The sequence below is a fragment of the Solanum lycopersicum genome, chromosome 7, assembly GCF_036512215.1.
Source record: "Solanum lycopersicum chromosome 7, SLM_r2.1".
Lineage (NCBI taxonomy): Eukaryota > Viridiplantae > Streptophyta > Magnoliopsida > Solanales > Solanaceae > Solanum > Solanum lycopersicum.
This window is the reverse complement of record NC_090806.1, coordinates 4,542,426-4,567,718: the sequence shown is the minus strand read 5'-3', so window position 1 is coordinate 4,567,718 and position 25,293 is coordinate 4,542,426. Positions and strand designations below refer to the sequence as shown.

Genomic DNA, 25,293 nt, shown 5'->3' with positions numbered 1-25,293 from the left:
TATCAAAAGATAGTTCGGTGCATGAATCGTTCTGTTTTTACATAGTCAAAAATCAAGGTACGAATGTTTTATCCAAAAAGAAATGTAACTTGTCCACCTTGCCTAATTTTGTCCGATACAGCAAATTCGATCGAATTTAGTAACTTTGGTTCAAATTTTGTATTTATCATAAAAAGATCATTTAATATGTACGAATTATTAATTTAGAACCTACTAGTTTAAAAGATTCAGAATCTCAAATTCATAAACTTCAAATTTTGCCTCCACCTTACCCTGATATAAATGTCAATAACTAATACCACAACTCGAACCAGCAACTTATAAGCAACTTGACTTTACCTTTAGTCCCAAAACTTAAATTGCTAGAAAATTACTTCCTCCTTTTCAATTTATATGACACGTTCTATTTGAAGCAATTTTTTTAAAAAATTTTAATCATAAGTCTAGACATAGAAATCTATCTAAAATGTACTGCACAAATTTCAACAATCTAAAATATTTTTAAAAAAAGTACGAATAAATCGCGGGCCAAAGATTTTCTTTTCTTTGATAACCACAATTCATAATGCAACATTTTTCCCCCCCCATAATGACATAAATACATTGATTACTAACACAAAATATTTATGAATTCTAACTACTAACTAATAATTTCCCTAAATAATAGCATTTCAAATAATCCAAAACCAACCAAGAACAGAACCAGCCACTAACCCCAACCCTAATGAAACAGCCAAAACAATTGCAGCAATTTCAGCTTCAGAACTTGGGACAGACTTAGGAACAAGAATCATAATGACACTTGTCAAGTACCCGTTGGTCAGACCGAGCATCGTCGTTAAAAAAACAATTGACACCTCACATTTTAACCACTTAGGACCATGTAAACAAGCTGTAAACAGAGGATAGAACAATACCCTAGCAACACAACCCCATGTAGCCTTGCCACTACTCTTAACAACATACAATGCAGTGAAAGATTTCCCAACGAAATCCGATACGTTGTAAATTGTGATAAGTAAAATGGGGTACCAATCCTTCAGCAAACTCGATTCAAGATTCTCTGCTAAGAACCCTGGGAAAATAGACAATGTCACAGTGTAAATCGCGAAGATTCCAAATGCAGGACGCTTTATAGCTCTTGCCACATCGCGGAGTTTATGACTCGAACATGGCAAGAGATCTTGAACAAGATGTGTGTAATGTTGCTGCATAATTGGCAACTTATACAACAAGTTGCAACATATAATGCACACTATCAAAATTGTTGTGCTGATTATGAAGTAGAAATGAGCACTTGTCTTTAGACCTTGTGGAGTATGTGGAAGTGATACTTTGGTTATAATCCTTAATATGGAAATTAATACACCTGTTGAAAAAAAAAAACACATTAACAAGTTCAATTTACAAAAAAAAATAAAAAATCAAGAATCAAGCTTGAGCTAAGTTCAACAAATATCAAATCTTGAATCTGTCTATGACTGTATAACCTATCTACAACAAATTAACCGTTCCCCCCAAAACAATATTTCACTATAACAATCAAGTTTCATGGAACCAACTTTATATTATATGTTCTGTATAATAATATTTCACTGTATCGAGACAAACGGGGTTGATATAGAGAAGTTAAGACTATATGTTCATTTTGTAAGCAATTTGAAAAAGAAAACACATTAATTAAGAAAGAAAAAGAAAACAAGTTCAATATACAAAAAGATAAAAAAATTCAAGAACCAAGCTTGAGCTAAGTGAAAACACACACACTAAATTTTTCAACAAATATTAAATTCTGAACGTACGATGAGTTGAAGTCTTAAATCTTGAATCCACGATGTACAAATTAACCGTCCTTCATAACAACATTCACTATAACAATCGAGTTTTTTGTAACCAATTTTATTATATGTTCTCTATAACAACAGTTCACTGTATCGAGATAAAAAAAATATCCAGACAAACGAGACTGTTATTGAGAGGTTTGACTATATGTTCATTTTCTAAGCAATTTGAAAAAGAAATTAAAACACATTGATAAAAAAACAAGTTCAATATACAAAAAGATGAAATACAAGAATCAAGCTTGAGCTATGTGGAAAAAAAACACTAAATTTTCAACAAATATTAAATTCACGTACGATGAGTTTAAGTCTTAAATCTTGAATCCATACCATCAGACATTTCTACAACAACATTTCTCTATAACAACAAACTTTTCTTAGACATCGACATTCATGTTATGTTATATTATATACTCTCCAAAAAATTATCCAGACAAACGACGTCGTTACAGAGAAGTTTGACTTTGTATAGATACCTGAAGAAGCAGTTCCAGCAAAAATTGCTTGCATGTATTGTTTAGGAAGTTTACCAGCAGAACCAATCAAACTTCCACCAATTAAACCATCAGCCAAACCACAAATAACAACAGACACAACCACAACACAATATGTTGCATTTGACTTCACTTTTGTTCCATTTTGATCCCAATTAATCCAATCAACAATTGGTGTTACCATCAAACAAAGAACAAACATAGAAAAACCAATATTTAGTCTCAATCTAAGACTCATTGTTTGGTTCCATTTACTCCAACTTAACATCAAAACAAGAATCAATAGAGATGAAGTCATGTAAGCAACAGAGAATACTTTCTCAACATGTTTGGTTGGATAAAGATAACCAAAGTAATCAATAGCAGTGATTAAAGCATTCCATGGTAACAAATTGCCAGAACCAAGCAAGAAATGAATTATGTATGAAATTTTATAAGTGTCTCTTGCTTCATTTTGATCAACCTTTGTGATCTCTATTCCTTTGTGATTTTGTACCATCTTTTGAATTGTGGAGAGTGATCAATTTGGTCAAGCATCTTATAGACAAGTTAATAATGATATCTCAATAGGTAAGTATAGCACCTATGTTGTTCGGATACGGGTGTAGGGATTTGATATCTAGTGTAAATTCAGAGGTCGAATATGTCATTTCTTGAATTTTTAAGATTCGAGGGTATAGATAGAAACAAATTGTTCATTTGTTTGAAAAGTAACTACAACTCAATTTTAGTTAATTAATAAGTTGAATGATTAAACAATGTTGTGTTATTATTAATTACTACATTTTTATTGATTAAATTGTGATGTTTTACTAATTACTACTCAACTTTATTGGTGGATTATGAGATATGGCTAGTATGTTTTAAATAGTATAATGGTTAATAATAAGATTCACAAGTAGAGGGACCAAAAGTATACAATTTAATTAATTTAAGGTTAAATGTGTTTAACCATATATTAGGAGGACCAAAATTAAATTTTGGCAATACTTAAGGGACTAAAAGCACAAATTTCCTATCTTAATTTTGAGAATTACATATTGTATATATATAGATTGATATTATGTCTTTGGATTTGTGATTTTGGTTGGGAATAGAGAGACTCATGGTGGTTTCAACATAAATAATTTGATGAAGTAAATGAAAAAATTGCACATGTATTAGAGGGCATGCGATGCACGATCGAGCCATAATACGAGGCAAATTAAACTTATGTGTCACGGGTGTAGGATACACGGTATGACACCCCTAGCCCTGGACAAAGGGCACACAGCGGACGAGGTATGACATCAGGACAATGCACCACAGACATGCACCTATTAACTCGAAAGAATATCAAGTGTTATAAAATCGGGTTCACCTGAACAATAGTGCTCGTTAGGTGTCAATCACATCTAAGGGATAGTTTGAGATGTGACATAACCATATAGTGTCACCTTTATGTCCCTTAATTAAAGATTCCTCTTTTTTATTTTTCAAGATTTCAAATTCCATTTTGATTATGGTCATTGGTTATGTTTTCACCCCAAAAAAAAAAAAAAAACTAGCTTTCTTTATAGATAAGTGAGTGACTACTACCTCTTGAATTGACAAGAATGAAAGGTGAACCACTCTAGTAAGTTAAAGATTCCATTTAATTGGCATAGATTTGACAAATAAGGTTGAATTTTGGAATATAAAAGTTTGGTTTATTTGCAAAGAAAATATAAATTGTACCTTTTGTGGGGACAAAAATGGAGGGGTCCTATAATTTTGATTTTTGAACAACAAATTTGCCAAATGAAAAAAAAAAAAAAAAAAGAGTATAGTGTTGCATATGCCACCAATGTTGGTTTGCGCGAATCATACAGGAATGGTTTCATAATGGACGGATGCAATGAATTTCGATAAATCGAAGGATAATTCAGAATTTAAATTTAAATTTAAAATTTAAAAAGAGAGAAGTATAGTTGGTATGAATTGTAGAATCTCGTGAATTATTAAGTCTTTGAAAGCAAATTGTGTCCGAAGCTATTAGGTTGAGGGTCCCCGTTTGGGTGTATCTCCCACCTGTTCTCGTCGTGCGCTTGCACGCTCGTCGGATGACTGAATATGAAATTTTACTCTTTGTTTATTAATTCAATGTTGATTACAAGAGATTGCGGTTTTTCTTTTATTTAATTTTTTATCGAGAAAATTTTCGACCTTCGAAGGTCGTCGTTATGTGAATTTTCTGCATCTTAACCTAGAAAATCGATTTCTTAAGGTCGGATTTCTTTTTAAAAAAAATAAAAAAAATTAATAATATCGACCTTCATAGGTCAGAAATTACCGACTTCTATTGGAGGCGGTATTCACAGTTTTTCAAGTAGTATTAGAGCGAATTATTAGCTTCGTCTCCGGACTATTGATTGCCTTAAAAATATCCATCTATTCAACTCATTGAACTTAAGTACACCTCCAATCTGTCACGTGTCATAACAAGCGATCTCAAACTCTTGCAGGAGCACGAGATTCTTAATAATAAATCGAAAAAAAAGTAATAAAAACATTTTTAAACTTGATAACTTGTAGGAGCACGAGATTCTTAATAAAAAATTTTAAAAAAAAATGGTAAAAACATTTTTAAACCTGACAAAATATATTAATTTCGTCCCCAAATTTAAAAAATATAACATTGGTCCTCCTTACAAAGTAAATTAGGATAAGTTGCAGGTATATATCCACATCCCAAATACATAAACTTTGTATAGTACTCAGAATTTAAGTTGTGTGCTTAAATGTTGGTATCATTTTCTTATATAGCCACTTAACGTACGTATTAATCTAAAAATTTCATAATATTTGAAGCCCATGATTAATTATTACACTATTTTTATGGTGTTAAGAATTAATTATATTTTATCTATACTATTTTTTTTTAATAACAAAAGGATCTCTTAAATTTGGTGGAATCCGAATATATCTCAAAATATTTTGCTACATCACGTCCCAATTTCGAAAATATCCATCAACATCCTGATGCATCGCAACTCGATTTTGAATACATCACTCAACGTTTCGATACATCACGTAAAGTGGTATATCATACTGATACTTCACATAAAGTAACTTATGATACCTCGCGTGCGTCTCGATACATACATAAAGTGATATATTCAATCGATATATCGGAAAAGTGATGTATCAGGCTGATACATCATAAAGTGTTGTATCCAATTGATACATCGCACAAAGTAATGTCTGAAATATATTTGAACATTAATCGAAATTATTGTAATAATTCTAAATTTTGAGCAGGACCTATTATTCCATCACTATTAACTATTTATAATAATGCAGTATTTATGATATCCACGTGCACATCTATATATTTTTAAAATACATTATTAAATAGTGCAAATTTGAGATTGCTACGACAATTTCCCTCAGAGATACATTTCTAACTCTTTTGCCCCTTTTATATTGATGTTGGTCCAAAAAAATTTGAATCATATGTATTGACATATAAATATTTTTATACTAACAATTTATTTTAAATTTTAAATAGAAAGTTATTTAATTTTCTATTTTTAGAATTTATATAGAATATTACCTACAAAAATATTAATTAATTTTAAAATGAATTAATAATACTAATTATTTTTATAACATCGATGTATATTATACCAGAAATCAAAAAACAAATGATATAACTTTTTTTTTTTTTGGCAATGACTTATAAATTAGAGAATATCTAAACCATATGATATATCATATCCAAGTGGAAATTTGATTCTTTCTACAATTACAGTTACTTATATTATTTCTTTATTTACTTATATTATTTCTTTATGATATTTATCGATTGAGTTGAATAATAAATAAAAAATATTTTTTTTTATTTGTACACATGCTAATCAAAAAGAAAAACAATAAAATGAGTCGATTATTACCATAACCATTTATATGTACTCTTCAAAAACAAAAGAAATAGAAACTTTGTCCTTCACACATCAATTTTTTCGTTGAATATCTTGAAATTTAATTTCATGAATCGTTATATTCTTCGATAATTATATTTTGACTTGTAACACATTGAATATATACAAGAAACATGCTTTAAAGAAATATCTATGGGTATAGGGCCCCTTAAAGCATCTTTGTTTTATCATTACAGATACTTTTTTATATTTGGTGATAAATTTAACCTTAAACATCTTTTTTATTATCATTACAGATAATTTACTGTCACTCAAATATTTATGATTAACTCCTTTGTCTAATTTACTTGCCATTCTAACTAAAACTAGATGATCCGAAGTAGTTATCATTTTAAAAAAGGAAAATAACCAAGTACCCCCTTAACCTATGTCCGAAATCCCAGAGACACACTTATACTATACTAAGGTCCTATTACATCCCTGGACTTATTTTATATGTAATTTTCTACCCCTTTTTAGCCTACGTGGCACTAGTTCAAAAAAAAAGTCAACCATCGTTGGGCCCACAAGATAGTGTCACGTAAGCTAAAAAGGGGTAAAAAATTATTAATAAAATAAGTTCAGGGGGGTAATAGGACCTTAGTATAGTATAAGTGTGTCTCTGAGATTTCGGGCATAGGTTGAGGGAATGGTACTTGGGCATTATCCCTTTTAAAAAATCAATACATTATTGAGTCCATTCATCTTATTTTGCCCTTAATAATAATTATTTTGAAATGTAATTATATTGAATTATAAGCATAAAAAATATAATTGAAAAACACACATATATACTTCAATATTGTGATTCCTTATATTAACTATCTTTTTTTTTATTATCATTAAAATAAAAAGAGATTAAAAAGACGATTCTTATAAATATAATAAAGTTTTTTAGTATCTAAATGAAATATTTAAATCACAAATTTCAAAAGTCTTTATTTTCTTTTTAAACTTTATATCTGATCAAACATATTCACATAAAATAAATCACAATTTGAAATTCAAATGTTTTTTCTTTTAAAAAGAAAGAATTTGAGCTTTAAAATCATAACTTTTAAGATCAAAACATTTTTAGGTATCATAAACATACTATGTTAATCTCAAATCTAACTTTTGAAATCAAACAATCAAATTATATGACCAAACCTCTAACCTGGGCATAAAATACCAAAAATTGAATTAACGAATCGATCAAAATTTTTTAAAATTTGATATTGTATATTTAGACATTTGGTATGGTATTCGAGAGTAAAATTTTTAAATTATGATATTTATGAGATATTAGCATTATTTGATATTTGATATTTCTCGAATATCGAATTATTTACTTGATGAAAATCATGTATCAACATGTCCATTACTGATTAGTGCAAGTCTAAAAAAGAAAGTTAAACAATGAACATAAACAACACAAGTAGATGTCTTTTAGTTGTATCAGTTTGTTTTTCTTTAGATTTCTTATTTATTGATCTTCTATTATATCGCGCTTCCGCATAAAAAAAATAGAAATGATTGGCTCCAACTTCAATATGGTATTATCGAATACCATACCAAATCGAAATTTAATTTACCAATTATAAAATTATCAAATCGAATTTAAAATTTTGATATTTACTATCTACTTTTTAACTACCAATTACCAACCCAAAAATTGATAATCCCAAACTAAACACCGAACACCCAACCCTACAAACACCTATATATATCCAACAATTTTAACTTTAGCTAATTAATACTAGCCTACTCTGTGTGCTAATCCAAAACCAAATAACGAACGTCCAACCCTACAAATATCTGTAAACTACACAAAGCATGTAAATTGCACTAAGCAAACCTTATACGACAGACTCGATTCAGAAGGTATTAAAGGGGGAATCGATCCCGAGTCATTCGTGTGGATAACCACTCTCAATCTAACTAAACCATCACGAAGTACAAAAAGATTGTTTTTATTTTTTTTTTACTTTTTTAAACTCTATGTCGATAAATTTTTTAATAAACCTATTTCAAAAGTAAGGACCAAAACGTAATTTTCTCCTCCAAATATAAACAAAAAAAAAACCTTTATTGCTTTACTCAGTTGCTCCCACTGTTTTCCACAGTAGAGAGATGGAGTTCAATACGACGCCGACACGTTACGGTGGCAGAGACGGCGAGAGAGGCGCCGGCGGGAAGTTTAAGAAACCGTCGGCGAGGAAACCTCCGGCGACTCCTTACGACCGTCCACCATTGAACCAGTCTGGTCGGACTAGCTGGTTATCGAAACTGGTTGATCCGGCATACCGTATTATCTCCGGTAGCGCCAACAGAATCCTCCCATCGTTTATATCGAATGCAATTGCTGGGAATCCTCCTCCGCTTGAACAAATTGACGGTGAATTAGGTTTGAGATTCGTACTTCATGTTATTGAAATATTAGGGTTTCCATGAATGTGCGATTTTTATGTTTTTTTTTTATATTGGATATTGGTGATTGAGTATGTTGGTGTTTTGGTTGATTGAGGTTGCAAGAACTGACCTTTTTGGTTATTTAAGCTTACAACATGATCTGTTGGAATGTGAGTGTAGTAGCTTTTGTTTACAACTTATTCTAGCGAATGGTGTTTTTTTTTGGCTTTCTTAGGTTGCAGGGCTTTTCTTGGATATTTAGTAGGTTTTATGAAAAATTTGAAGAGAATTATTAGTTTTACTTCCCGGGAAGGGGTTTGAGGTGGTAGTTTAGGTGCAAAGTTTAGTTTTTCAATCTCTTATATTATTATACCTTGCATTGAACCTGGTGTGTTTTGTCTACCTGTATCTTAATGACATTCCTTTTTGATGTTGTCAATGTGTATGAAGTGTAATAGTGTTGTAGTTTCTTAGTTGAATTGGTAAAATCTTGAAGAAGTTTGACTTTGTGAGCTTGGGAGTTGTATTTGCTACTTTGCATGAATGGTAGACCTCGTATGCACACAATTATTATATGTTGTATAAAAAATAATAATTGTAATTGTATGTGTGGTCTGCCCATGATTGTACAAACATAGATTTGGTATTTTGCTACCATTGGCTGATAAGAGAATGACATCAAGCAGGCTAGCACTGTTCCCAAAGGAAAAAAGGTGCTGAGGAGCTAAGGGACTCTGGTGGATTCATAATGTCTCCAAGGTTGGACCCAGTGGTCAGGCACAGGAGAAACAACTTGAAGGTCTTAGGTTTGAACTCCAGTTACAACAGTTAATGTGAGCCTGCCTGCATTAGGTTTTGTTGGCAGGATTAACTGATCCTATGCTTGTGAGCTCAGGTTGCTTGATGGAATAGAGGCAATGCATGTAAATTTATCAGGACACCTGCTTCACAAAAAAGAAGCAGCTAAAGATCTATTATAAGATAACTTGCCCAAAAAAGAACATAAGATAATTTCTCAGGTTCTTATTGAAAGGTTTAAAAAGAGTGATTGGTACTCTGATAATGGGAAACCAAAAAAAAATTTATTCATCAAACTAAGGCTAGTAGTGAATGTTGCACTAATTGCCAATGGCTGCATTAATTATAGACCGAGGCAATTAACTCATGGATATCATGTTAAAATGGATTTGGAGAAAGCTTACTACCATTTAAATTGGCCATGGTGCTAAACATTGTGAGTTGTGTGATCAGTGATGGGGTTTGGAGATAGGTGGATCAAGGATAAGTTACTGCATTTCCACTATAAGGTTGTCTGTATTTTTCTATCTAATTAGCTGTAGACATGAGCATATTTGCTTCTTATGGGGGATTTAAGCAGGATTATTATTCATCATGTTTCCTTTTTCTAAATTCTAATGGTGGTGGAAACCCTTGGGTTACAGCTCAAAGAGCAGCAGCACTTGGCTGGCTATTAGGGGTTAGGATTAGAGGAAATTATGACATGCAATGGATATTTCACATATTTTTTGATGACACTTGAATAGTGAGGAAGAAATAACCGATGTACTTGAGTCTGCTACTATGTCAAGCAGTTCCTAGGCTTCATATATATCCAGTTAAGAGTAGATCATTCTTTTTGAATCTAGTGAAAAGTAGAATTTTCTTTGTTAATGCACACTGCCAAATCCTTGCATTATCCAATATCCATTATATTGGGCTGTAAGGTGGAGATTTATTAACTACATATATGGGTCTCCCTTTGGAGCCAAATACTAATATAATAAAGTACAGGAAGGTGTGACTGAGAAGTCAAAGGAGACTTTTTCATCTCCCCTCGCTTTAGTGCCCAGAAGCGCTTAACCTTCTCCTTGCCCTGCCTCAAGCTTTAACCGGTTTTAATAACACTGATCTCATGTGTTTGCTACTGCTTAAGGCACCCTGCTGCGTTCTCTTGTAATGATCATAGACCAATTACAAGCTACTTATTCAGACATAACAAGCAGAGCAGTTCTGGAATTTTGGTAGGAGAGGAATGGCTGTCACTTGAGTTCCACATGCACATACAACAATGAACCTAGTGTAATCCCATGTACACATATGCGACGTTAAAGAATAGACACCATTAGGATTTAGGAAGGACATTAAAGGCGCACCACATACGGCATTGAGGGAATGCTCAATGTGAAAGAAGAGAGATGACTTTTGAGTCTAAAGCAAAAGATAAGGGATGATTTGGGCTTTTATCTGTTTCTTGCGGGAACATTAACACCCATCAGCAGGGGCACATCTTTCTTATCACTTTCCTATCTTTCACACACACACAAAAAAATGTATTTGATATGTACAGTGATGTTTTCTGTGTGAACTGACTTTAGAGGGACTTCTCTTTCCTATCACTTCAAGGATACAATGCCCCTTGGAAGATTGGGTGCGTTTTCCTGAATTTTTTAGTATATAGTAGGGTGAATCCCTAACAACCCCACATCAGTAGTTCCATTATTGCACAATATAAGTGTGAAGGAGTAGACACTGTCAGGGATAAACTTTTCTCTTAACAACATTTTTGATATATATCTAAATGCTTTGAAGAAAAAGCAAACTCCCTTTTTTTGTTGGTATAATGTAAGATGTATTAATTATTTGAATTTTTGGTGTAGGATGAATTTTATAAATGATATTGCATTGGTCTTCCCAGATCTCTATGTTTAGAGAATATGAGTCCAAGAACACTTTTTTACACTGAATGTACCTTCTTGCTAACTTAGTAATACAGTTTTTGCTTGTCTTAAAAAGTACCCCTATTAGATACAATGTTCGATTGTATACTTTATGCCCAACAAAAAAACTTTTGTCGTAATAATCATTAATAAGTTTTCTTATTCATACTTAATGGAGGAGTTCTACTAAGAAGACTCTATAGTCGATTGGATGCATTGTGATAAGTATGTTTGATACATCAAACATTGTGAGCTAATTAGATATAGATATCATTAAACTTTTCATCTTGTTTGTTTCCTCAGTTTGATCATTAATCCCATTTTCTTTTAAATTGGGACAGATAATGAAGATCCAGCAACAACACAAGATGTTGGAGATGACAACAAATGTACTTCAAGTGTAAGCTTTGTTAATTTTTTCTTCTTGCTTTAGCTTGGTAAATTTCTCCTATTATCTCCATTTTATTGGTGGTTAGTGCGGATGAAAATTTTGCTTTGTTATTATGTGTATTATATTTTATTTTACTACGCGAGAAAGAGGAGCTCAAGATATATAGTAAATAGATCTAACACTTAGGTTGGATGGCAATAAAATGGTGAGAATAGAATTTGTTGGCGAAGGTGAGGTTTGAGAACTTGAAGACAAGGGTTGCATTACTAATAGATATCAGCTGAAGTGATTGTTCAGCTCTGAGTTCCTTATGGAAAAGGGGTAAGTTCCATCCAGCATGATGCCTTAGTTGAGAAGATCCATTCAGATACCCAAATAATATTGTAGTATAAATTTTTTATACTCTTTTCCTACTTTTAGCGAACTTAGACAGAGATATGCTTATATTAATTTAATAAATACAATTAGATTAAGAAATGAACATAGAAGAAGAAATTCAACTAGTGGATTTCATAGGAGCTTTGTAAGTAGTCCTGTTTTCTTTTTTGTTGGTTTTTCTATGTAGCCAACACTTTTGGAGGTGGCCAGCCGCCAGCATAGCCCTTAATGCTGAGGATTACAAAGCTACCAGTTTCAAAAAAATAAATAAAGATACAACTAGATATTAGAAAAGTACTACACAGCTCAATTTTTATGGCATGGTTTGGATTTCGAGAGTCTACTTCTTTATTTTGATTGTGCATTTAGACATACAATCTTTAAGGTTTTTGAAAAATAATTTACAGATTTAGAGACTACATAAAAGTACTACAAATCACAAAGATTACCAATTTAAAATAGTTAAAGGGCATATGAATAAATCATGGACAAAGATATTCTTGTCTGACTCTCGAAATCTGAACTATGTAATATAAATTGGGACACAAGTTTAGTTTGAAATGGAGGAGAATTTTTGCCACTATAGTCACCAAAACAGACACTCTGGACAGATATCAGATGTCATTCTGTGAAGGGGATATCAAATGGAAATGAAGAAGACAGAAGAAAAAAGGGTGGGCAAGCTTTTGTTCCTAATTTCAACATTGACCTTCTTAACAACATTTTCTGGCAAAAGGGTAATTTTTGTCATTTTATTGTTTCACTGAGGTGTAGCTAATCCTTTTATTTTTTATCTCATGTCTGGTATTATATAAATGTACACCCAAGATTCCAGTATAACATTATTCCGTAAACAAAAAAGCAACCAAACGAAGTATAAAATAATTTGGAAGACTCAATGCCCAAGCAGTTACACGTTGTTGATTTCAGACTCCTCCGGTAGAGCCAACAACCATTCAGTGAATTGACCATGGCCTTGTTAGGAATTGATGCTGTGAAAGTGCCCCCTTCCTCAAACAAACTCAACCGACGTGTGAGAAAACGAGAATGAAGAGAAAAAAGCTGAACTTTTATTTATTATATGGTTTTCTAGTAAAGAGAATATTTTCAAAAGTGTTGGATATTATGTTTATGCAGTATGTGATATCCAGATCTACTGAAGGAAATAAAGATGATTCAAGCATGGGGAAATTAAATGAGATCCCCGAAGCAGAGAAGCTGGAAGAAGAGAAACCAAAGAATTCTACTCCTATTGAAGGAAAGGAAGAGGATCCAAGTATGGCGAAATCAAAGGGGATCTCCGAAGCAGAGAAGCTGGAAGAAGAGAAACCAAAGAATTCCTCTGATAGTGTTGAAATTTCGAGAATTGAGCAGCTCATGCAGGGGAAATCATTTTCAAGGTAGCATATCATTCTTCATGTCTCTGTATTTTTTCTGTTATTCTGGTTATAGCCAGGCCCATCTATCATTTTGTTGCAGTGACACCTCATTGGTTATGAGCCAATATCTGTTTTAGATGAAAAATGCATGCATCTTAAAACTTGTTATCTTCCTCATAGTCCTCAGTGGTTTGAGAATTCAGTTCTCTATAGTTACTAGGAACTGAGATTTTGACTTAATAACCCTCTCCTGTTATTTTGATGATCCTCCATCACTCTGTACATGTTCTGATGCTGGATTTATCTGTCTTGTGTTCATTCAGGAATCTCTTTTGATCATTTGCACAATTTAAATTTTTTTCAGTTAAACCTTCTTGTTGAAAAGCTGTCTTCAACATATGCAGGGATGAAATAACGCGTTTGACAAAGATATTAAACTCAAAGATTATCGATGAACAAGAAAAGATAGCTAGCATTACAGCTGAAGGAGACATTGGAAGGTTACATTTAGCACACGAGACACCTAGAAGACCAAATGACAGGAATCAGGATGAAACAGGCTTTGCTATGCCTGGAACTTCAACACCTCTTCCCCAAACAAACGTGAGTTAACTATCATTCTGTCAATAGAACACATTTTTTTTGTGATTTGACTACAATCTTATTATTTAAGTGTGCTAAAACTTCAACTCAGCTAAATAGATACAAATAGAACAGGATGAACTAGAGTATTAATGTAGCTGTAGCCAGCTAGTATGAAATTGAGTCACACTTGATTGATTGATTAGTAACAAACAACATTTTAATTAGTCAAGAGATGTCTTGGATGAAGCTTTAACAGGAAAAATGGACCAGTGGATAAGGTTCGGAATAGCTTGGAAGTAACAACCACAAATAATTATTTTATGAGATACCCTCATTGATGCTCCCTTCTTTCTGAGTTCTGGTATTGATTCTAGGATGTACTCTGATAAATACTGCACTACTGCAGGTACGAGATGAAGTTGGCGCATCCCCCATTGATATTGCAAGAGCTTACATGGGAAGCCGTAGGTTAAGTAAGGGAAATGATTCTTATGGTTTTGTATCCAAGGTGGAGCAAGCTCCCCAAAATAGGTTTCATCCACCACCTTCACCGAAGTCATCGACTTGTTGGCCTGCTGCCATGGTGCAAGATCAGCATGGTCATTTTACTCCACTGAATCAGAGAGGATGTGGGCTTGTTGAGTTCCCGAGGACCCCATACTCTAGGACATTATTGCCGAAATCCAGAGATAGGGTTTGTACTGTGACTAAATTAACTTGTGCTTCAACCATACTTCTGTTAATCCGGGAATAGATATTCATGTTGCACTTCAATTTTGCCAGCAGACGCAGTCGCAAGTTGGTAGCAGGTGGCTAGATCCCTCTCAATCATCAATCTACAGCCAGGTATATGTGTTTTAGCAACTTCCTATTAAAATAATCCTCTGTACTAAGCGATTTCCTATAGCTTCCTACATTGATTTGCAGGTTCTTGTGTGTTTATAAGAATTCTGTGATCGTTAGTCTTTATTTTAATGTGATAGAACTCTTTCAAGGAGCAGATGGGATCTATCTGAATGTTCTCATGAAAATATTTCAGGAGAAGACTAGGACGGATTTACCTCTTCCAAGCTATGGATCTGTGGGACCGATTCGGCGCATACGGAATAAATTTGGCTCAGAATCTCGCCCTAGGAAATCCATTTTCCTGAATTCTCCAAATGCTTCTTCACCTTTAGAAAAAGTTGGTGCTTCCAAATTGTTCTTGCCTGCTGCTGCCGGAAAGAATTTGGAAGTTGGTCAAACTAGTGGTCTGGAGAAGTACCAGTCAGTGGACCATAGAGTAGGCACGTCTGAAGAACCTATGCCACTCATAAGTTCTTCAAATGATGCTGTAAGAAAAATATTAGAGCAACTTGATAGACACAAACCCACTCCTGCAGAAAAGGCAGCTGAATTGAAGCTGGCAAGCAAATGGAAGAAATATCCCGGCAAAGAAATCTCTGATTCCACTCCAAATGATAAAATGAAATCATCACATTTAGGAGACTTTGGAATACGTATGAACAATGGTCTGGCAGCTGCCCAATCGTCCAAGGAAGGAGATAATGGAACAGTCAATCGTGTGGAAATACCTCAAGAGCAAACTACCCGTGGAACTGACACTGGTACGGATGCTAGTGCTAAAGCTGCTAGTATAGCTAATGTGTTAGGTACAACGGCTAAAGCCAATACTGTCCCGCCCTTCACTTCTAAGGCAGCTGATTCCCAAGTCAAAAGTTTCTTTTCTGGTTCTCACAATCCAAGTTTGCGCAAGGTATGTATTTGCTATTGGAAGCTACCTTTTCAAGTGGCATTAGTCTGCACCTTCCTAACATTCTCGAGTTTGTTCTTAAAAGCAACTTCTTTTACATGTTCAAAATTTTGTTTATGCATTAGAGGATGGAGTGTGCAAAAGCACAGACCACCTGGGGATGTTAATTTCGGGGTTTGTTGCTAATATAATATAGAATCGCCCCTTAACATGGATGTCTTTGCTGCAGGACTCGATACACACTGATGATGGACAAAAAGATAAAGGTGCTACCCCACAGTGGCCTTCTTTCCGTAATCAAAGCAATGGGCAGAATGCTGCAACGTTATCCAACTCCACGGGTTTCCAGCTACCAAGAAATGCTCCTGGACAAGCCTCTGGTGCAAAACCTAACTTGCCATCCATTTTTGTGAATAAGCCCAATCCTAGAAATGCGACTTTCCCAGACAATGGGTTTGGATTCAGTTTCCCAGTCCCTGCGTCATCTGGAGCACTCTCAGAACCACCAACACCATCCATGCCATCTCCCGCAGCCGGTGTCCTCTCTCAGCCAGTGGATGCATCCACTTCTCCAGTGTACGCCTTCGGCACTGGTAAATCAGCTGAACGACTAGTCTTCTCTTTTCCCTCTACGAGCAATGCATCTGTTCCCGTGGATGCTTCAGATCTCAAGTTTAGCTTTGGAACAGACAGGAAATCAAGACTATCTTTTGGTGCAATAGGAAAAGCAACATGCTAGGAAGGTTTGTCAATACTCTAGCTGCAGGATTTAAACTCAATGATGGAAACTCTACTTCATAATATTTTTTTGTATTCTCACCTACATTTTGTTATCTGCCACAGCTTTCATTTTGAAGGATGGATGAATACCTGATATTATAAGTTTTAGCAAAACAAATAATTGCCTTTTGACTTAATTATGATTTGTCTTATACATCTGAGATATAGAATTCTATTGACTCTTCAAAAATGTTGTCGCACCCGTGTTGGATCTTTCAAAAATGCAGTATTTATGAAGGATTTAACACGTACCCGATGACATTTTTGTACGGATTTTTAACTCTGTATTTCAAGCACATTATTAAATTAAACAAAAGCTATTGAGTTCGATCGCATCGTATCTACTCAATACCTTCTTTACAAAGCAGAATTATTCTTGTTTTATTTCCTTTTCTCCTCCTTTTAGGCCCAACCAAACATATATAACTAAATCAAGACCAAATACCTTAGTTATTTATTCAGTTATACAACTAGGGCCTAACTAGTTTCCCAAACACTAATTCTAATTGTCACATAAAAGAAGAATTTGAACTAGATCTAGTCTCAACACAAGTAGAGAACATGATGCCATAAGAATCATGCATTGATTGTACAAAATATTCAAAAAATTTCCCAACTTAAAAGAATTTATCCTTTGGCCATGTATATAAATCCCAAGTTGTTGATAAGATGGCCCTACTCACACATGATTTTGTTCAAGGTGGTGTTTGAATCAACTTTTAGCTAATGTCGACTATTTTATTGGGTATCAGTTATTTTCATTCAGAATAGATGTTGAGTAACTTCATTCATCAATTAGACAGAATAATTAAAAAAAAACAATTTAATTTATTTTTTTTAGAAATTGAATTAATCGAACTCGTATAATATACCATCACTTCTAAATTACTAAACTTTGAATGTATGAAATACCTCTAATCTCACATCTATCCAAGAAATGGACTAACATACATGAGATTTCACTTTATGCTATCAAAGATATGAAGTCTTTGTCTATGATGTGACATGTTTTTTTTTTTTAATTTTTCATATGATGTAAGGTTTTCTATTTTGGAATTTAATTGATTTAGATCACACCAAAGTGTTCCACTTTGAAGGACAAAATACTTTCTGTCAAAATCGACTTATTTTATAATATTTAAATTCAAAATTTTCTAATTAATAATAAAAAAAATATTTAGCACTTCACGAAGGATGAATAATCTTTAATATGACCTACTACCAAGGTTTTCATAGTCATTGAGATGAGATCCTCTTCTCTCTTATTTTCTTCTTTTTCTTCGAGGGGGTACCTTCTCGTAAAACTATGATTATACTCGTATACATACACATGTCATAATCTTATCCACTGATTCAACAGATATATAAGATTGCACTACTGGTTAGAGTAAAGGATATATATATTCTAAGTTTTAGACGACAAAAACATCAATGTTTCAAAAGCATGATAAACAATATTTGCATACATTTATGATAATTCAAAAATATATGTATCCGTTCTCTCGATAATAAATAAATGTGTGTGTTAAGTAATATGAATATTTATACAACAATATTATCAGAAAATGTATCAAAAAGAAGGGTCACTTGTCAGAGAATGGGGAAAGTCAGAGATGAAATGACAAGAAATGAAATGAATGCTAAGCAGACATGAATTTGACATTTCAGATTCTGTGTTACAGTACTCCTTTCTATTCCACACTCTCTCTTATCGGTCTGAAACATATATAAATTATTTTTAAAATTTAAGTAAATCGATTGATCGAGTTTAGACCTCATTTAATAAAATCTTATTAAATATATATTATGATTATTGTTATTATTGTTGTTGTTACTGAATTGATAGATTAAGTGTACAAAAAATTATAGAAGAAGTGGCTCGATACGTCATAATTATTATATTTTGATTCCTTTTATCTTCAATTGTAACATAAAAATTTATATATAAAAAGATGCTAGTAATAGTATGTAAGAGTTTGTATATGAGATCTTATCTCTACGATATTATGTAATTATCTATTTTGAGATGTTACTCTTTTAGAATATATTTGATTGTATGATTCAGGTAATTAATTTAGTCAAATTAAATTATTTTACTCGTTTTAGAAATTGGGTAGTCTAAATCACATTTTATAAAGTACATTTAAATTTTAAATACTTTTTGTAAAATCTATAGTCAGACACAATTTCAACTCTAACCACAACTTTAATTTTTTTTTAAAATAAGATAAATAATATCTGAGTTTCTTGATCGTCTTAAGAGATTTGATGTGATCGATTCAGAGTTTAAGAAATTAAAATAAATATATACATAATTTTTAAATTTTATGGGTGTTTAAATATTGAAATAGATGATTTATTTATTATTTTGCAGATCCCCAGGAGACTTTGTTCAATCATTTTTTTACTGCCTTTCTTGTTGCTCTTAGATTTTTATTTATTTTTTAAAATTCAAACTTTTTAGTTTTACTTCAAAATAAATATTATTTTAGCAAAACAGAGTTTTGTTTCAAATAATTTTTATTTTTGAAAATTATGACTATAATTAGTGACTATTTTTAACTATGCATATTAAAGAATAACTCTTTCTTAATACTCAATTTTAAATAATATTTAATAAATACGAATAATTTAATATATAATACTTTTGTATTTACCATTATCTTTAATAATTATTAAATAAAAGCTAAGACGATATTTATTTTTAAAATGATAGAAGTATATACAAATAAATATAAGAAAAAACTAGAGAAATTTAACACTTACTATATATATATACAATTTTATTGTAGCTTTATACATACAATATAATTTTTTGATAAATCCTTTTCAATACCGTAGTTTTGCCCACAGAGTGGAGCCACATGAGGCAGAGGCGAATGCAAGAGAGATCACCGAGTTCATGCGAACCATGCTTCGCTCCTAAAATCATATATAACAGTGTTGTACTTTTATATTTTTTTGTTAAATATAAATGTGTGAACCCACGTGAAGTATCATATGATGCAATGATACTTTTGTGCACTTCTCAGTGAGATTAGAAATTTGAATTTTATATTTATCTTGTATTATTTTTTAAAAAAAAAATTAGATAACACATCTCTTAGTAGTTATTAATAGCACTTTTGGCGTTTTAATTATTTAACATTTCAATTTTAATTCAATGATACGAACCTAAGTGTCAAACCAATTAGACCCATCTTTTCATAATAGCGCACTCATCATTCCGAAATCCTGAATACGCCTCCGACTTGAAGGGATATCAATTCACACCTATATTGATCCTCAATGATATTACTACATTAAAAATAATCCTTAGCAATAGTTTTTAATGACAATTCCTTAATTACAGTTAAAATATATTTTCTTAACAACAATTATCACTCTTTATAAATGTCTCTAAAGATTATAATAACATTAGATTCAATAAAAATTAATTAATATCAATAAAGACATAATATTTTTTTATATACATACGTACATACATACAAGTATATATATATATATATATATTTTTTCTGTCATAGTATATTCTTGATAAAAATTCTGTTTCCGCCATTATCGGTCGATGTTGAGATGCATAAATGCATGTCTCGTTGTTTGGTCTATAAGTCATGAACCAGAGGGTTCAAAGATGCTAGCTAGCTAAATGGACCTACATGTTTATTTATTTTATAAAAACATGTACCTTACAAATTCTTGGTGGCAACTGACAATCATAAATACCTTTTAATATTTCCTAGTTTAATTTTTTTTACATTTAGTAAAAAAAAAAAAGATTTAAATTTATCAAATGTATATGAAAAAGAAAGTTTAATTTTATCACAACTTTATTATTAACAAATTATTTCGTATTGTTAACGAAATTCAAGCGTAAAATAGATAGAATTCACATATTCAGACTAAAAAAATAAAAAATTTTATTCGTACATCGACTTCTGATTAAGATTTAGTGGATAATAAAGTTATTGAATTAATTGGAATAGTATAGTATATTTCAAGTTTGACCATTTTACTTTTTATTAATTAATCATGTTGGTATTCATTTCTTTATATTATTACTATTTCTTTTAGAGTTTTTTGTTATGGATATTAATTTTATATTGTACAAATATAATTGATTTGACTATTCATCAGTAAAATTAATAAAAAATAAATTGAGAAAATCCAGTCTGAATATATAAATGATAAAAGGTAAATATATTTCTGTTAATATTTATTTGGATCTTTTTAGTCTGTCAATGTCACACATAAATTGTACTAATTCCTTTCACGGTCTTATATAAGTTTTGACAAAAGCAAATTGATTCTTTTGACCATAAAAAATATTTAATCTTTTTTAAAAAATATATATATTTTTTAGTTTTTATTTTTAAATTAATATCTGATCATAAAGAATTCAAATTCAACTTGAAGTCAAATTCGAAAACAAAGTATAACCAGTTTTTCAACCTTTTTTTTTTTTTATATACTTTTGATAATATTATTTCAAATGTTTTTTGCAAAAAGTATCACCAGACAACTCCATTTTTAATTTTAAATTCACAAATTTTTTAAAAAATCATATTTGAAATTTATGGTCAAATTCTACTGAGTCTACTAAGTCTAAAACTAAATCAATTTAATCTCGATAAATTGTTAATTTGAAATTATTATTAAACATATAAATTTTAAATCTTAAATTCACTCGAGTATTTACACGTGTACAAGTTATTTGAACCATTGGTTTGGTTAAGAGATTATAAAATTATGAGATCACCCTTTTATCTCAAGGTAACAACTAATTAATAACACATGTTCCTAGTTCACACAACAAAGACTTTATGTTAATATAAATATTATTACATTGTCATTGCTAAATCATTTATGTCACTCAAATTCTTTAAAAATGTCGTTACATTCGTATAGAATTTTATAAAAATTCAACACACATTCTGACAATTAATATGATCGTAGAGTCTGAACAACATATTAAGTTGTTACTTTATTTATTATACAACTATATTAAGTTATTATGAATCTTAAGTAACTTTGATAGTGTGAAATTTTTGTAGAAATAGCACCCAAAATGAAATTTTTCTACATTTTTTTTTGGTTTAATTTGTATACTCTTGATATACAAAACTCTAAACTCAAAATACAAGAAGTGAAGTGCTCCATGATGAAAGGTGCAATTTTACAAGTGCACATCAAAAGTGGGAAACAATTAGTGACATATGTATAATCTTCCTCTTTTATTGGTAAACACAGTCATATAAAAGTTTTGGACCACTTATTCTTTTGAAAAGTTGAATGAATGAAAAAAAGAAAAATATTGAGCAAGCTATTGAAGCAAATTGTTAAAAGTGTTTGTTCTTAGTGCTTTGAGGCAAAATAATATTGGGGGGTGGGGGTGGGGGGTATGGATACAAAGATTGGATGCCAGGCCAATAGGCATTTTGTGGTCCATATGCATGCTATTGTGCTTCACATAGGTAACATAATTGCTTCATTTGTGGGAGAGTTGTTAAACTATATGATATGCTTGGACATAAAAGGTCTTTTACTAGATATGTTCACCTTTGGGTGAAAAAAAGAAGAAGAGAAAACAACTTTTGCCATCAATATCAATTTACAAGAGAAAACAAACATAAAATGTAATTTCTCTCCCACACACATAGAGAGATGTTGACGAGACATGGTTTATGAGGATTTTGAGTTGTCTGAGTTCATCCTCATATCGGTGCTCAATACTAGCTATTACTAATAATATATGTATTTATGCTCTCATGTATAAAAACATAACTTGTTTTTGGTTTGAGATAATTGCTCCAACTATTCTCTTAAAAGAGGTAACTGCTATGAAATATCTCTAAACTCAAAAACTCATTTAGAAATCAATAAAGTTTCTCTTTTCTCACTTTAAAAATGATGGGATATACTTAGTTCCCTTATACTTTCTCTCAAAACATTTGTTAACACTCTACTCAAAACTCTTATTTAATTTTCTCATAATCAATTTGACACGATGATTGGTAAAAAAGTTTTTTTAATAAATAACTAAATAATAAAGTTCATGCTGGAAAATAGACATGAACTATCAATTCAAAAAAAATACCAATACATGATATACTACAACTCAAAAATTGAGAATAGAAATTCAGAATTCAACGATACTACTCATCTCAAGAATATTCAAAATCAAGGATAAATTTTTTTCTAGATTACTCTTTTACTGATTTGAAAGTATATGTAGGGCGTGAGGACACACAAACTAGTCCAACACTATGATAGTCTTACATACTGGAAAAGAATGAAGTTTTTGGCGAAAACTGATGGAAACTTAAAGAATGCTCGAAACCCTAGCTTTTCTCCTCTTGAATCCTTGCTCTAAGTATTTAAAGTGTTAAAGAACGTAAAAGAATGTTTTGATACTGATTAGGCCCTTAATTAGGTAAAAAAGGGTAAAAATTTAAGCTTAGAAGGAACATAAAAAATTTGAAATACCCTTAATTAATCAGAAAACGTAAAACCCCAGGGCGTGTCTAATAGAGTTCCTGAAGGCCCGTCACCAGGATGACTACCTATCACATCTCATCGTATAAGAAACCTGAAAAAAATGAAGTTTCTACAAAGTTGACGGGCCAACTATCAAACCGTCAATTAGTTGACTGCTCGTTAGGGTTGTTGTCAAATTTTTCTTAATATGACAGTCTCTGGTAAAACGATCATAACTTCTTACTCAGACCTCAAAATAAGTCAAACTCGATGGAGTTAGAAAAATGACTCAATGACCTTCAATTCGATAGGTCATAGGCCACCTAATTGATTATGTGCTGGGAGATAGGATCATTTGAAGTTAACCTAAGTAGAATCTTATGTCAAAACTTAATCGGTAAAGAAGCTTTTGACTCAACTTTGTGCCACGGGACTTTACTGACCTTAGTAATTGTTTGGTTGGGAACACTAATCCTGGGGTCAACTATCCTGGGATAACTTATCCTACCATGTATATGAGATAACTTATCCCATTACTATGCTATAAATGGTGGGATAAGTTATTCCAAACATGGCAACCAAACAAGTAGCAAAAAATTTATTCCATCACTATTTATTTTTATCCCTCACACCAAACGACCCACACTAAAGAATATACCTTTATACCTATCAGCAATTTATAAATCACCCGATACGACCTTACATGTAAGTAAAAAATGGTTCAGTCTTAGCTTAGAATCTTTTAAAGATGTTACATGTAAGCAGTTCCATTTAGATGTCATCTACTTCTTGGTTGATCATTTGCATTAATCGTTGTAATTGCATACTATAGGCATAACAATAACTATGATACAATTCCAAATAAGGCGGGGTCAGTATAAAACCTAAGCAATAGTAATGACTATTCTGAGAAAATGAGAAAAAACCTATATGATATTTACAATTTTAGGGTCATTTTTTGCATATATATGATACGACATACTATAATAAAAAAGAGTTCGGTGGAGGTTCATAAAAAAGGAGCAGAACATCCTCCATTTGAATTCATTTAATTATGTTCTTGTATGGACGTAATGTTCCACTTCACTTGGGAGTATTGTTGTTCAAGACTTTTTAGTCTTTTAAATGTCTGATATTGTTATTTAAAACTTCCTGAAATTTAGAAAATTCTGTTACTTCTGACCAACTATTTTCATTTAGATTTTCTTAGAATTCTTTCTTATACTTAAAACTCTCTATAATTCATAATTTAATTTTGTGCAACAAAAAAAAAAATATAGCACTTAGAATAAAATTTTGTTGACAATATAGTGTATGTATCGAAAGTACAAATATTATCGAATGATCATATGATAAATAATTCAAAATCGTGCAAAGTACAAATAATTTACCTAGTTAATTATAAAAGCAACCGTTACGATTTTTCTTCCATTTTTTCACAACCCCAAAACCAAGACCTAGAACAAAACTATTCTCTTCTCCATTTTCCTCCTATGACAAGGTAAGCATATTCCTTGATTTTCTAAGTAATTCTAACTTATGATTATTGATTCCAAATAATATTCTCCATTTTAAATCTTAAAATTTTAATGAAAAACTCATCTCATAGTTCAAGAGTGTATTCTAAGCATTATATTCTCCAAAGTTTAAGCTTTTCTATTGTTTGAACACAATTAATGTATGTAATACTATCTAACAAATATCTAAATAAATTTACTAAACTCATTCACAATGATCTTATAAAACCTTATAAATGTCAAATCCAAAGTAAAACATTTACTTTTTAATTTCGAAAAATTAAATGTTATCCATAGAGATTCTTGAGTTTTGGTGCTAAAACATTGATATAAGGTATTAATCAAAGCTCTAAATCATTATAAAAATCTTAATTTTGTATTGCCATGGGCAAACTTATAAGATTAATATGAAAGATACAACTTTAAAACTCCTCTCCCACGATAAAAAAAAAATGTAGGTTATAGATCATGTGGTATTATAACTTTCATCCACCACAAATTATTCCTAACTTGCTCCAAATCATTTCTTTCCACTTCCAAACATCCATATTTATACTTTTAGCATATCACTTTCAATGTGTGACATAATATTAACACCTATATTTATACTTTACACACACAACTTTTTAACAAATTGTTGTCCAACCAA

The 25,293-nt window shown here is 31.5% G+C and overlaps 2 protein-coding genes across 9 annotated transcripts; one reads left to right on the top strand and one right to left on the bottom strand.

Moving 5' to 3' along the window:
* Nucleotides 1–521: 521 nt before the first annotated feature.
* On the bottom strand, nucleotides 522–2,920 carry LOC101260656 (equilibrative nucleotide transporter 8). The gene is made up of 2 exons (XM_004242983.4): nucleotides 2,318–2,920; nucleotides 522–1,369 (listed from the first exon to the last, which is right to left on the bottom strand). Exons 1-2 carry the CDS (start codon nucleotides 2,832–2,834, stop codon nucleotides 672–674), a joined length of 1,215 nt encoding a protein of 404 aa, XP_004243031.2. The 5' UTR covers nucleotides 2,835–2,920; the 3' UTR covers nucleotides 522–671.
* A 5,401-nt stretch (nucleotides 2,921–8,321) lies between these two features.
* Nucleotides 8,322–16,785, top strand: LOC101247836 (nuclear pore complex protein NUP1). 8 transcript variants are annotated; one of them, XM_010325003.4, is made up of 9 exons: nucleotides 8,523–8,662; nucleotides 9,354–9,466; nucleotides 11,726–11,784; nucleotides 13,305–13,553; nucleotides 13,937–14,135; nucleotides 14,524–14,811; nucleotides 14,901–14,963; nucleotides 15,157–15,873; nucleotides 16,100–16,785. In XM_010325003.4, exons 2-9 carry the CDS (start codon nucleotides 9,416–9,418, stop codon nucleotides 16,607–16,609), a joined length of 2,136 nt encoding a protein of 711 aa, XP_010323305.2. In that variant the 5' UTR covers nucleotides 8,523–8,662; nucleotides 9,354–9,415; the 3' UTR covers nucleotides 16,610–16,785. The 8 variants fall into 8 exon arrangements, with proteins under 8 accessions (XP_004242779.2, XP_010323303.2, XP_010323306.2 ...); XM_010325002.4 differs by having other exon boundaries at nucleotides 9,354–9,473; nucleotides 13,291–13,553; XM_004242731.5 differs by lacking the exon at nucleotides 9,354–9,466 and having other exon boundaries at nucleotides 8,322–8,662; nucleotides 13,291–13,553.
* Nucleotides 16,786–25,293: the final 8,508 nt, after the last annotated feature.

Bases quoted from the DNA above. Each gene is read 5' to 3' on its own strand.
- LOC101260656 (XM_004242983.4), bottom strand. From the start codon at position 2,834: ATGGTACAAAATCACAAAGGAATAGAGATCACAAAGGTTGATCAAAAT. The intron at 1,370-2,317 runs GTATCTATACAA...TTTTTTCAACAG, and splicing joins TGCTGGAACTGCTTCTTCAG to GTGTATTAATTTCCATATTA.
- LOC101247836 (XM_004242731.5), top strand. From the start codon at position 8,389: ATGGAGTTCAATACGACGCCGACACGTTACGGTGGCAGAGACGGCGAG. The intron at 14,136-14,523 runs GTGAGTTAACTA...GCACTACTGCAG, and splicing joins CACCTCTTCCCCAAACAAAC to GTACGAGATGAAGTTGGCGC. The intron at 15,874-16,099 runs GTATGTATTTGC...TCTTTGCTGCAG, and splicing joins ACAATCCAAGTTTGCGCAAG to GACTCGATACACACTGATGA.